The sequence below is a fragment of the Psammomys obesus genome, unplaced genomic scaffold (genome assembly GCF_907164565.1).
Source record: "Psammomys obesus unplaced genomic scaffold, mPsaObe1.curated_primary_1811, whole genome shotgun sequence".
NCBI classification, from domain to species: domain Eukaryota; kingdom Metazoa; phylum Chordata; class Mammalia; order Rodentia; family Muridae; genus Psammomys; species Psammomys obesus.
In genome coordinates this window covers 24,984,145-24,997,295 of record NW_026596117.1, presented here as the reverse complement: position 1 = coordinate 24,997,295, position 13,151 = coordinate 24,984,145, and the positions used below count along the sequence as shown (strand labels likewise).

The window sequence follows — 13,151 nt, the reverse complement described above, 5'->3', positions numbered from 1 at the left end:
AAAGAAAGAAAGAAAGAAAGAAAGAAAGAAAGAAAGAAAGAAAGAAAGAAAGAAAGAAAGAAAGAAATTGGAGATACAGCTCAGTGGCAGCGTTTTCACAGCCATAGCCCAATCCCCAGCACTGCCAGAAAACAAGAAGTATCAATGGATGCTTTATTAGGATCTAAAATACACAAACCAGGAGCAATTGGTCACAGTCTTCTTTAGAACATCAAGAAACAAAAAGTAACACAAATGAGCTTGATAACAGGAGCCAGGTTACGTTGATGGCGATGAATCTGAAAAGGGGGTATTTTACCGCTTAGTTACAAAGAAAGGAAAGCATGGTGAGATGGGCACGAGGTGGCTAAAGAAGCTTGTGGCCAAGCCTGATGACCTGAGTTCAGTCCCAGCACCCACAGGGCAAAAAGAGAACTGACTTCTGAGAATTCTCCTCTGATTTCCACACATTCACATGCCATGCGCACACCCGCACACGTATGCACACAAAATAATAACAAGCAAATGTAATACAGTTCTTAAAAGATGAGTGTGCACTCAGCACTCAGACGCTAAGGCCGGAAGATGAGGCCCATGCTGCACAGAAAGACCATGTCTCAAAAACAAGCAAACAGGAGCCAGGAAGACTTCAGCTACATGATGGTGGTGAGGACCTCCATTAACAGAAAAGCCAACTCAGGTTCAGAACAATGTAAACAGTGCGCGGTGCTGTGGGGGAGTGGTCGGAGGGGAGTGCACACTCATGCCCCTGTGTGATTGTACATGTGTTTGGTTTGGAGAGAAAAAAAAAAAAAAAAAAAACCTTCTCAAGAAGACCATAGGAAAGGTGTGACTGGGCCTGGAGAGGCGGCTCAGTGAATAGGAGTGTGTGCTGCAGACACTGTAGTTCAGTCCACGGCACCCAGGGGCTCCCATCACACACACACACACACACACACACACACACACACACACACACACTTTTTTAAGAAGAAGAAGAGGAGGAGGAGAAGGAGAAGAAGAAGAAAAAATAAAAAGAATTAGCCCACTGGGCTGCCTGTCTGTTAACTGATAGAATAGGGGGAGCTGGTAATTGTCAGGGTCCCTTTCAGTGTATACCTTCTTATGCTTTGTAAGTTAGGGAGAAAATCCTCAGATATTATTAAATGAAAAATGCAAGTTGTATTTCTCTGAATACAAACAGTCAAATCTCCCGTTTACATGATGATACAAATACAGATATTCAAGGGAAAAAGATAGAAAAGGACTGCCAAGGATGGGGCCACAGTCATCCTGTGGGGTAGGGATAGGAAGGAGAGAGGAGGCTCAGTCAAGGCCTTTGACATTTGCTGGCAAACCCTATGCATAAACAATAAGAATCTTCCATATTTTTCATATAGGAAAATAAAGAGCTTAATTTATTATGGATTTTACACAGAAAAAAAGGTAAAATCAGACTGTGTGGCTTAAACATGAGGTGTTTATTTCCTCATAGTTCTAGAAGACCAAGATGTCCAGGCAGATGGTTTCCTGTGAGGCCGCCCTCCCTGGCATGTGGACAGCAGCCTTCCAGCTGTGTCCTGTCATGGGGTTTTCTACCAATCCTGCTTGATCAATCCTGCCCTTATGACCTCATTTAACCTCCAGCACCTTTTAAAAAGGTTCTGTCTGCAAATATGTTCATATCCCAGAGTGGAGGGGTTAGGGCTGCAGCGGATGAGATTTCAAAGGATTCTGCTCATTCCTACTGTAACATGCTCTCTCGGAAAGATCATTCCAGACTACAGGATCTGCATGTTTTAGGACAGAGAGGGTCAGACAGTGTGGTATGTTCAGTGCTACCGGAGCATACTGGACAAGGGAGGCTGCAGGAAGAAGGGGGCTGGCCCTGAAGCTTCAGCTGCCCATCCCCTCAGCACCCCACCCACCCCACTCCCTGGGAAATGCCACACCCACTGTCAGGATGGACAGTGACGTCTTTTTAAGAAATGCTTTTATGTTTGGTTTCCTATGCAACTGAGCTGTAGCCAACTAGTCCTCCCATCTTTCTGGGCCTCAGTTTCCCTCAGTGTAAGAAAAGGCAAATGGTGCTTGAACAATATTCTGGAGTCTTTATATTTCCTGCCCAGAGATTTCTAACACACATATCAAGCTTTGGTCCTCATAGCTGTGGCTTCAGATGTTAGCAGAGCAATGCCCACTGGATGCAGACTAGGCAAACTCATAGCTCATGGTGTCAACAGGATGCTATCTGAGGTGGGAAGCACACTGTGGCCTAACCCTCCCCTCTGGGCCCTGAACAACTTCTTGACCAGCTCAGAGCTACTGTGCCCACCTGCCTCAGTGAGCCGTGAACTTTGGGCAATGCCCTGGGGTACTCAAGACCACATCTGGCTGTGGTGAATGGATGTTTGTAAGCCTTCTGCGAGGACACTTTGATTCATGTGAGATCCTGAGCACCCTTGTGAGAATCTACAGGCTCCCTTGCCCCTGCCCATCATCCATCCATCCACTTCCTCCATCTAGGCCAGTCCTGGCTCTCTGAGGAGCCACCCTGTCTGCATCCTCACCGTCCTGCTCTCCACCTAAGCTTTTGTGTCAGCATTTAAATGAGTTCCCACCTTGATCAAAAAGAATTTCTTTTAAAGATGAGAAAGGCCTGTTTCCACTGGACCCTCTCACAGCTCTCGCCACCCGTGGGTCACACTTACCAGCATGTCTCCCACTACTGCCCCGCACCCATTCTCTACTCTGCCTCCATCCCCCAAGCTGGCTGAGAACTGTTCAGCAGGCCGGAGAGCACAGGGTAGAATATTTTCTCTGTGGCCGAAAGCTGACAGTGAGGCCCGTGTCCAGCTATGGAGATGAAAGATCTCTGTAGTCAGGGTCTGGCATGGCTGAATGTCCTTTATGCACACTCCCTTTAGTTCCATGAGCCATCTATGAAGCAAGTAACTATTATGCTATTCCCACTTTATAAATAAGGCAACTGAGGTCCAGAATGGCTAAGTCAAATGCCACAGCTTCACGACTAGTCAGGGCCATGGTGAGGACTTGAACCCACGCAGGTTTCAGTATTCTTAGCAACGTAGCACCCCTTCGCTTGGTTCCAGTCTCCCTGTTATACCAGGAGTGACCCCCATTCTCACAGAGCTTCTAGTGTACAAGATCCATGTGTCAAGTCCCAGCGTGGACAGGTCAAATGCAGAGCCTCAGAGACAGAAAGCAAAGGGCAGCCTGTTGGCTGTGAGCTTGTACCCTAGCGGTCCTCCCCAGCAGCTCACATAGGCACGTCCTTCACAGGCTCACAGTGCCTTGGTGTGTACCCACTGCCAACGGGTAACACAGCCATGAGTCCTGTCCCGTGATCTGCTGATCTGCTCTAATGCTGTAGACTCGGTCCACCATGCTCTCCCTGGGCTCAGATGTCATCTCGGCCTTTAACATGTGTGACTCATGCCTTGTTCCACAGGAAGACGCTGACGTGGAGTGGAAATTTGCTCGAGCAAAGCTCTGGCTTTCCTACTTTGATGAAGGAAGAACTCTACCTGCTCCTTTTAACCTAGTGCCAAGTCCTAAATCTTTTTATTATCTCATCATGAAAATCAAGATGTGCCTCATAAAGCTCTGCAAATCTAAGGCCAAAAGCTGTGAAAATGACCTTGAAATGGGCATGCTGAACTCCAAATTCAGGGTAGGCTCTGGTTTATGGGATGAGAAAAGACAGGGGGACTTGGGGCTTGGGGAGGAGTGTTTGATTCCTCTGACAGCTGCCCCTGGAAAAAAGCAAGCCAGCTCTGAGGGGCTATTGCCATGCACAGTCTCCTGGGCCCCACCCAGAAGAATGTCCCCAAATCCTCTAGAGAGATGCTTTGAGTTCAGGCTGCCTGCCGTCTGGAAAGATATGACCCTAGCAGGGCAGTTCTTAACCTCCCTAACGCTGCGACCCTGTAATACAACTCCTCACGTCCTGGTGACCCCAACCGTAAAATTGTTTCTGTTGCTACTTTATAGCTGTAATTTTGCCACTATAATGAATTATAAGGTAAATATATGATAGGTGGATGGTCTTGGGCAACCCGTGTGAAAGGCTGTTTGACCTGGAAAGGGGTTGTGACCCACAGGTTGAGAACCACTGCCCTAGGGCCTGTGGAGGTAGAGCAACTTTTTGCAGAAAGTGGCCAGAGGCCGCTCTGAGAACAGAATTCCCTGCCCACTCTTTCCCACTTCTGCTACCTCGGTGTTCATTGCACAGCAGAACCTCTGAGGAGTTCTCGAGGAAAGACACAAAGCTCAGGGCTTCCTTGACCACACAGGCCAACAACAGTCTGTTTCCATGACAATCCTACGAAAACTCAGTTCCCACTGTAGGAACACTGTAGGAAGCCACTTCCAAGTCCATTTTCAGAAAGTCCCTGCAGACTGGCTGTGTATGTAGACCTTATTCAAGTCCTGTATGAATGTACGTTTGTATGTGTGTATGTTTGTATGTGCGTATGTATGTATGTATGTATGTATGTATGTATGTATGTATGTATATACGTATATATGTGTTTTTCTTTCTTCGCTCCAGAAGACTCGATACCAGGCTGGCATGAGGAATTCTGAAAACCTGACAGCAAACAGCACTTTCAGCAAGCCCACCAGATACCAGGTAACCACCCTCACCTAAGTGTGGGCAGAAGTAGATTGCAGCAACGGGTTCAGTCACATGGCTGTGTGGACACAGAGCACAGCTGCCTTTAGAGCAACTGCTGTGTGGCAGGTGCTATACTGTATGACAGGATGCAGACAGGGCTCATTACCTTAGTGGCACCTCCAGGCCACTTAGAGGGAGAGACAAATCACACACACACACACACACACACACACACACACACACACAGAGATAACATATGACATCAAACTGATAGAAACCCCATGAAACAAAGAATGAGGTTAAAATGGGAGAAAACCAGGAAGGCCTGGCTGAAGGGGCATCTTCATGGAGAGGAGAGTTGGCCAACTCCTCAGCCAGGAAAAGGAGACAACCATGGGATCTTCTAGGAAAAAGGGGAATATCCACCAAGGTCTCGAGCTGCTGATGGGCCGGAAGGAAGGCAGAGCCCCACCACCCAGGATAGGGACAGAACCACATGTTCTCTAAGAAGGACCAGGAGAGAGGCCAACTGTGCAGGGGATGGAAATGCTGACACTGCTTTAGCCATCAGGCAGGACACAAGTGAGGAGGATGCCTGTGCCTGGTGTTCAGGTACAAGGGATGGTAGTTTCAGGGGTGGGGTGTGAGTGGGCAGTGAGGAAAAGCAAACACACATTAGGTACAGTCTGGGTATATAATAGGACCTGGTGGGGGTGGGCACAGGGAAGGAATAGCACCACTTACTCCCAACGTCCTAAGTGGCCACTTGGATCATGGGAGCATCCCTGAACACCTATCCTTAGACTGCCAGCCTGCAGATACAGATGCTGCAGAATCCGGAACAAGCCCTCCATGTTTGCAATCCTTGTGTCCCTTTTGGAAGCCAGGGCTAAATCTCAGTTTCCCGAGCGAGTGCTGATGAATAGCAACCACAGGCTGGCTGTTAGAACCTGCGGGCCTTCTCCCTGCCTTCCACTCCCTGCCAGCATAATTTCTCCTGGCTGTAATGTGATCCCCTTGGGCTGAGGTGAGAAGGTGACATGTCCCTGGTGCTACCTTCCCACAAGGAGCCCTTTCAGGCCTGGCGTCTTCCAGACACAGGTCTCTAGTTGGATCGCCTCGTCCGGGTTTCAGAAGCCAGCTGTGCAGTGAAGAGGACTTAATTGTACAATTAAGAAACAGCTCAGCCTTCAAAGCACTTACAGTTTTATCAGATGACATGAGCTCAAAATTGGCAATGGGCAAATCTCGAATGTAATCATGTGCAGACTGGAGACCGGCCAGCTTGATCTGTTCTGAGCGCTTTTACAGGCTAACTCCTCTGACCAGGGGAAGGCTCCCACTGGTCAGCTTCTCAGAGAAGAGAGTAGATTTGCTGTGTCGCTGAGGAGGTATAAGCTCCGGACAGAAACTTGGGCCTTGGGCTGAGCAGCTGCCGAGATGAAGAATGACCCCATGTGAACGTCCTGTACCCGGAGGAAGCACGGTCTGCCTCCTCCCCTCATCTGCCTGCCCACCAGCATCACAGCTCAGTCAGCCCAGCCTTAAATCTCCCAAGAACCCCTGCTGCGGTGACAGGTTGGCTGGTATTCAGCCTCAGGCTAGGGATGACCTTGGGAAGCTTTGCTCTCTTGTATTTTGTCAGATTGGAGAGAAAAAGCCCCAGACAACTTATTCAAGTAGTCAGCACAGAAAAGCTCAAAGGCCCTGGGAAAGGGGCTGAGGGACAGCAGGGCCTCTGAGGAAATCCTGCTTTCTGCACCTGGGCCCTCTGGACCAGCTGGGCTGTATGTCTAGGCATCTTTTTTGAGCTGTAGTCATCTATTGAGGATCTAAATTAACTTTGCGATGACACCAAAGGACATCTGGAAGCACGCTGGTCACTCATAGTGTCCTTATCCCCAGATTCTGACAAACTTTACAGAGAAGAGAGCTGAGGCCCCACACCTGGTTCTGAGGGCACGTCTCTCTCACCACACATTGTCCAGGCACAAGGCTGTCATTCCTCTTTCTGGTGCTTCCCCAGGATTCCCTCAGCCCCTCTCATGCTGGAGCTTGGCAGTCTCTTGAGCGGAAACTGTCTGAACCTCCAAGGCCAGCATGAGAACAAGGAGCTGGAGGGCCCTTGAGCAGTGTCCTGTTGCCAGCAGCAATGGGCAAAGGCAGAGGATGGATTTGAGGGTGTCCTGAGCTCACTGGAAGCCTCGCAGGCCACAGGCTTCTGCCATGCAGCAGTTTGCATATGTGCAGAGACCCTGCAGCCCTCAGTGCCTCTCCCCAGGGTGGCCAGCTCACTGAGAGCACTTTCTGTCAGCCTTACACGGTGGTTGTGGCAGAAATCCTGTAGAAGCCCAGGAAAACAGCACACAATGGTCTATCGCTGGAGTCCCTGAGCCTGACACCTTGGGAGTTCCCTGGTGGGTGGTATTCTCTGTTTTAAGCTTTTCAGTCCTTCCACTCTATGTGGTCAAGAAAGACAGCTCCTGCTGAGTGCAGGGGCCGCCAGGCAGTATGACTTGCTAGTTTCCCTCCGCACTGGCTGCTTGCTTTTGTTAGGTCTTTTCCACCTCAGGTTCTCAGGCCTTAAGAGATCAAACAATGGATGAACCATGCTGTTGGTGAGATGACCCAAGTGCACCTCCTCTCAGAGTTGTCTTGTGTCCTGTTCCAAGAGTCTGTTAGGGGTACAGACCCCAAATACATACTCTTTAACTGGAGCATTTCTCTATGATACAGCATAAAAGCCTTACCCTACGTACACTGCAAAATCCAGGCACAGTCCACCGTCCAAACAAACCTTAGTCTTCATGACACTGTGTCTCCTTCCAATGGGTTGTGTGGGAGGGAGGGGGTTAATTTTGTTGTTTGGGGCAGTGGTTTGACTGGTTTGTTTTTTGTTTTATTTTGTTTTGTTTTGTTTTGTTTTGTTTTGAGACAGGGTCTCATGTAGCCCAAGCTGGCTTTGAGCTTGCTTTGCAGCTGAGGCTAGCCTTGAACTCCTATCCATCCTGCCTCCACTTTCCAAGTGCTGGGCCCACCACCTGGCATGTGGCATGTATTACAACACCTGGCTCCAGCAGGGCGGGTGGCATCTTTCTGTTCGTCTTGTAGCCGGCCTTTGCTGTGAGACAAAACTAACAGATGTTACAGGCAAGCTTCTGGTGACAGTGTCTCACAACCCTCAACTGTCATGCGGGGCTTCTGCCGATCACCGTGTTATCCACCGTGTTCCCTGGGGGGACCACACCACTTCCGTCTGGCTCTGCCTCATTCTCCTCTTTCAGTACACAGTATGTGTTCTCTTTCTTGTCTGTGTTCTTCCTCCTCCTCTTCCTCCTTTTCGTTCTCCTCATCATCATCAAGGAAGAGGCTTGTGAGCTGGAGCTCACCAATTTGAAACAGAGCTTAGCAGGCACGTTTTGGAGTGATCCTAAGCATAGCCCTTGGGATGATTTTAGAGACTGGGTTTAACAGTCTGACTCAATCCAGAAAAAACAGATACTAACTACTAACTCGGAAGGACTGTGGTAACTTCTGCACCCACACAAAATGTGCCATTCACCCCAGGCTCTGCCTTGTCGTCTTCCATCATCAACAGCGAGACTCCATCACTCCTGAGTCCAGAAGTGGAGAAGCCATTTGCTTGCTTCACTGAGAACAGGCTCTCCCTGTGTGGCCCAGACCTGGACCTGGCCTAGTTACTCACTGTCCTCCTGTCTCAGACTCCTCAGGTTTATCGTGCAGCCACCAGGAACACTTAATTATTGACGGTTGCCTTCAAAGGCAGCTAACTCCCTTTCACTTGGGGCAACCTAAAAATGTGCAGTACACAAATGTTCAGCATTTCTTAGAATAGCAGACACATAGATAACTGCCATTTTCTTCGGTGAGACCCAGTTAAGGACAGTTTTTAATTTTGTGTTTGTTTGGCTTATTTTTCACTGAAGGCACCAAGGGGTGGGTACACATTCCTGTAATGTAGATAACCTGGTTCAAGGACTGGAAGAATGTACCAGATGCTTCAGACACTGCTGTGCTAACACCCACCTCGTGGGGATGAGCAGCTCCCACTGTCCTCACCATAGAGCCATGGGGAGGTGAACCCACAGGTACAGGCAGAGGCGGGCTCACTGGCCTGACTCGGTGCACCCAGGCCATGGGTGAAAGAAACTAAGCCCATTACAAGTAAAACCTTGGGACCACAATCTGGAGACATCTCCCTGGCAGGGTGATCCCAGCTGAGGGCATGGAGAGAACCATCAACGGCCAGGAAGATGAGCGGGAGCCTCTAGCACTTCACACGAAACTCAGCTCCTCTGTCCTCCTGATCGCAGAGAATTCAGGACCGAGTCCAGGTCCACTCCAGGCTTCTGAACTCCAGGAGATTCTGCATGTCCTCCTGATTCTAGGTGTGGTCAGTGAACTGACTACTGGAGAGGGCAGCACCGGAGAGCTGGGATCCTGGCCCCTCTCTTCCATGCTGCTCGTCTCTCAAGAGTCAGAAATCAGCATTTGAAATATTTTTAACCTCTGTGATTTCACAGGATCTCTAGAACAACTAGCTGACAAAATCCAAAGTTCAGCTTCTCCGGGCTTCCTGACAGTCGGCACTATTCTGGGTGTCCCTTAAGTGTGGTTCACTTAAGGAATACTTACCTGAAAGCTATCTGGGGAAGCTAGGGGCCAAAGCCTACCTCCACTGTAACTGGGGGTGCAGCAGCAGGCCTGTGAGCATCTGGGGAAGTGGTCTCTCCATCAAGGCCCAGCTGAGGGTGCTGCTGATACTGGCAGCAGCATTCCAAGGCACAGAGGACTTCCTCCAGCCTGACCCTGGCTGCTGTCACTCAGGGCTGCAGTTGCCTGACTGACCTAATAAGACTTCCCAGAATTCTGTCTTGCCATAGCAACATTGGGCCTAGGACCTCAAGCAGGGCCATGAATCTAAAATGGTTCTCCTTCTGTCTCTCCTTCAGTTGGCTTCCTGTCAGTGGGTAGTGTCCTGTTCTTACCTCCAGGGAGGTAGGAAGGCTAAGCATAGCTCTGCCAGGTGCCTCCACTCCACAGAGCACCCTGGGAGCACAGGAGCCTGCTAGTCCCCAGTGCTGACCCCTGGGTCTTGTGAGAGAATGAGACCTTGTTGGCCGCATTGCCTCCAAATCCTTCTGTATCTCATTTCAGAAAATCATGAAACGGCTCATAAAAAGATACGTGCTGAAGGCCCAGGTGGACAGAGAAAATGATGAAGTCAATGAAGGTATGTGAGAGCCCGAAAGCAGTTTTACTCACAGGTCAGGGGTCATCTGTGGTCCCCTTAGGCTGAGACTGTGGCTTAGTTTGAGTTCTGTGTTCCTTCTGGAGAACACCTTGCTTTTTGGTGCGAGCAGATGTGTTGCTGTGAGGTGGGGAGACCAAGGCTTACATCTCCTCACTGCAGCAACAATTGGTCCACCCCAGGCTTTCTGTACTTGATCCACCTCTGAGCCTCCACCCTCCCTTACCACCCCCTCTCTGTCTGTCATCTCCACCCTGCCCAGTCTCCTTCCTACCTCCCCTCATGAGGATGTGTATGATTAGACTGGCTTCTGGATCATCCAGGAGATCATCCTAAACCAGCTGATTGGCACTGCTTCCATGTCACCTGAGCTGTGTGATATAACTTACTCTCAGGCCAGCCACTAGTGATGACCCTGTGGACATCATGGAGGTGTGGACATGAGTCTGCCTCTCAGTGATGGCAGTTGGCTTCAAGCTCTTTGAATTCAGGGTAGCCTAGCATCCCATTATTCATACCTTCTTGTGTGGGCCTATATGCAAAAGGGTCAGCCTGTACCCCATTTTCAGAACCTGCCACCGGCCCAGTCCCAGCTGCCGGTTGTGTCCCTGTCCCAAGTTCTTTGACAACAGCAGTGTTTCTCCAAGGACCTTCCTCTTCGGTGTCAGCTGGTTAAAGCGCAGACCCCAGCCTAGCACACCCCACATCTGTGGCAGAGCCTGTGGTCTATACATTAGATAAGAGCATCAGGTGTTTTGCATTATGCTGGACCTCCTATCCATACAATGCTCACTGTTTGAGTTCTATTTCAGTCTAATTTAAGTAGGTATTCTTAAAGCAGATGACTTAGACCAGTTCATTAGCCATGCCGCACGCACCTAGGATAAAGATTTGGAAGACCCTTGTCCACGACCCTGCCTCCCCTCATGTGGGCCACTGAGTGACCCTTTCCCTTATCTTGGGGTACCCAGAATACAGGCTGCAAAATGGCAATGTGCGATCTTAGCTGTTGAGCAGACAGTGCTTCGAGGCTGAGCAGCAGCCCCACCTCTCCTTGTGGGCCCCAATTATGAGACCACGGGGTGCCACATCAGCCAGCCCCAAGCGGTGTATGGCTGTGATGGACATGAAGGTAGCTGATACAGAATTTGGGGGCATGTACCCAGCTGTCATTTTAACTTGAATGATACCATGAGCCTGGGGCTTGGTGAAGCACCCTAATAAAAACAGGAGGTATAATTCTGTGTGTAAGAGCTCTGCTCTTTATATATTTAAGCACACTGCATAAGAGACAGGAGTAATACAGCCAGGAGCAGTAGAGTCCTGCCAGAATTAAATCTGGTGTCTAAAATATGACAAAAGAACCTTTCTCTTCTCCTTTGTGCTTAATAAGAGGTTCCCACAGGGCCAGACCCCTTGGGCTTCTAACCATGTGGGTCACTATGGAAACAGAAAATAAAAGTGACTGCTTGGTGGTTCCTGTTAGGAGAGGAGGCAGCTGCAGGCTCAGGGAAGCTGGCACTGGGGAGGTCAAGCTGCTTCTAAGCCCCAGCTGAAGATGCTTCCAGCAGCTGGCTGGTCCTGGGGCTGCGTCCTGGAGCAGAGCCCTGCTCCCGGAGCTGGGAGTTTCTCTCTGCGCACACTCACAGAACCAAGCAGAGCATGATGAAAATGAGCATTCCGATGGTGAACATCCTGCTCTCACTTGATGGCCATATGCACTGGCTCTGAGGCCAGCGCTGGAGCCAGCAGTGTGTGAAGCAGGTGCCAGGAATGTCACATCCCTGATTGCCACCACTCCAGGCTGTGAAGGGAGAGGTTTTCCAGGAATGGGGGAGGGCTCTGAGTTAATGTGGGGGAAGCCTGCTGGGTGGCACTTTTCCCCCTGGAGAGCTGTGAGTATGCGGACCTTCAGGATCCTCACAGCCTCCCAGCTCATCCATCCAGGGCTGGAGCTGCACCCCCAGCAGGGCAGGCTCCTCAGCAAGCCCCTCTTCTGTCCTTGCAGGTGAACTCAAAGAGATAAAGCAGGACATCTCAAGCCTCCGCTATGAGCTCCTGGAAGAGAAGTCGCAAGCAACGGGCGAGCTGGCCGACCTGATCCAGCAGCTCAGTGAGAAATTCGGGAAGAATTTAAACAAAGACCACCTGAGGGTGAACAAGGGCAAGGACATTTAGGGGCCTGACTGGCACCTGTGACTTCTACCAGCATTCCAAAGCCGGGCTAGATGTCCCAGCCCGACGGGGAGGGGACACCATGCCACTCCCCTGAGGTGCAGTGGGAACCGCTGGCGCTGTCCTGGGCACATGGCTGACTGGGACCTGCCTGACCCAGGATTGTGAACGTCGGCTGTTGGGAGAGAAAAGCCACCCCAAGGAGGAAGAAGTGCCATCACACACACAAGCCCTCCTGTCCTGCCTCAGTCGCCGAGGCAGGAAAAGGCCATCTTGGATGCACACGTGCGCCCCCTCCACTCAGGACTCCAGCCTTGTCCTGGGAAGCCAAGCCTCCCCATCCTGTGAGTCCCTTCTCATTCCTCCCTGCCACACACACGAAACCAGAACCGGGAGGTGACCTGTGACCTACTCTCAAGTGCCAGGTGAGAACCCAGGTATCCTAATAGTGAAATAGTTCTATTTGTTTATAAAAAAAAAAGTTTAAAAACACGAAATCAAAAATTGTACTGTAGAGAAAAGTTGTCCTTGTTTAGAGAACAACAAAATCCAAATAATGTATTTTTACCTTTATTATCTTCTTGTATTTACTATTTTTACCTAAACTGAGAAGAAATAAATTTACCTCATAAGAGCCTGGGGGTCTCTGTGGATATGCTGCCGGGCCATGAGGGGTGTCTGGGATGCCAGGACCAAGCCCTGGGAGTCCACAGCCGGGACCCAAAGACGTTCCTGGCTTCTGCCCTCACTGCTGAGCCTCCCAGACCTGACCACAGTCTCTCTGAGGTCAGCAGGGCCATGAAGGCAGTAGTGCAGGAAGTGGCGAGTTCGCTGCCAGCCCTCCCCTGGCGAATCCCTGCCCTGTGGGGGTAGAAGAGGGGGCAAGGGGGCAAGGGGGCCAGGAGTGAAGCCTCACATCTGCAGGGGCCTCAGCAAGTAGGAAGAGCGGCCACCAGATGGCGCCCAGCTCTGAACAATGCACCTCACGGCAGGGCAGAGAAAAATGCCCTGCGACTGAAGGTGAGGCGCTGGGTGGGGGTGGGGGTGGGGAGGACACAGCTGGTGTTAGCACACCAGCGCATGACT

General features: G+C 50.4%; 1 protein-coding gene across 3 annotated transcripts in view; it reads left to right on the top strand.

Moving 5' to 3' along the window:
- Trpc7 (transient receptor potential cation channel subfamily C member 7) overlaps positions 1-12,659 on the top strand; it is a 116,076-nt gene extending 103,417 nt beyond the window's left edge. For 2 of the 3 annotated variants that reach the window (XM_055629457.1, XM_055629455.1), the window contains 4 exons: positions 3,452-3,673; positions 4,553-4,633; positions 9,797-9,872; positions 11,899-12,659. In XM_055629457.1, coding sequence (XP_055485432.1) covers positions 3,452-3,673; positions 4,553-4,633; positions 9,797-9,872; positions 11,899-12,068 — 549 coding nt within the window. In that variant the 3' untranslated portion in view covers positions 12,069-12,659. The remainder of the gene's footprint in view (positions 1-3,451; positions 3,674-4,552; positions 4,634-9,796; positions 9,873-11,898) is intronic. The other variant, XM_055629456.1, reaches the window with a different exon arrangement.
- Positions 12,660-13,151: the final 492 nt, after the last annotated feature.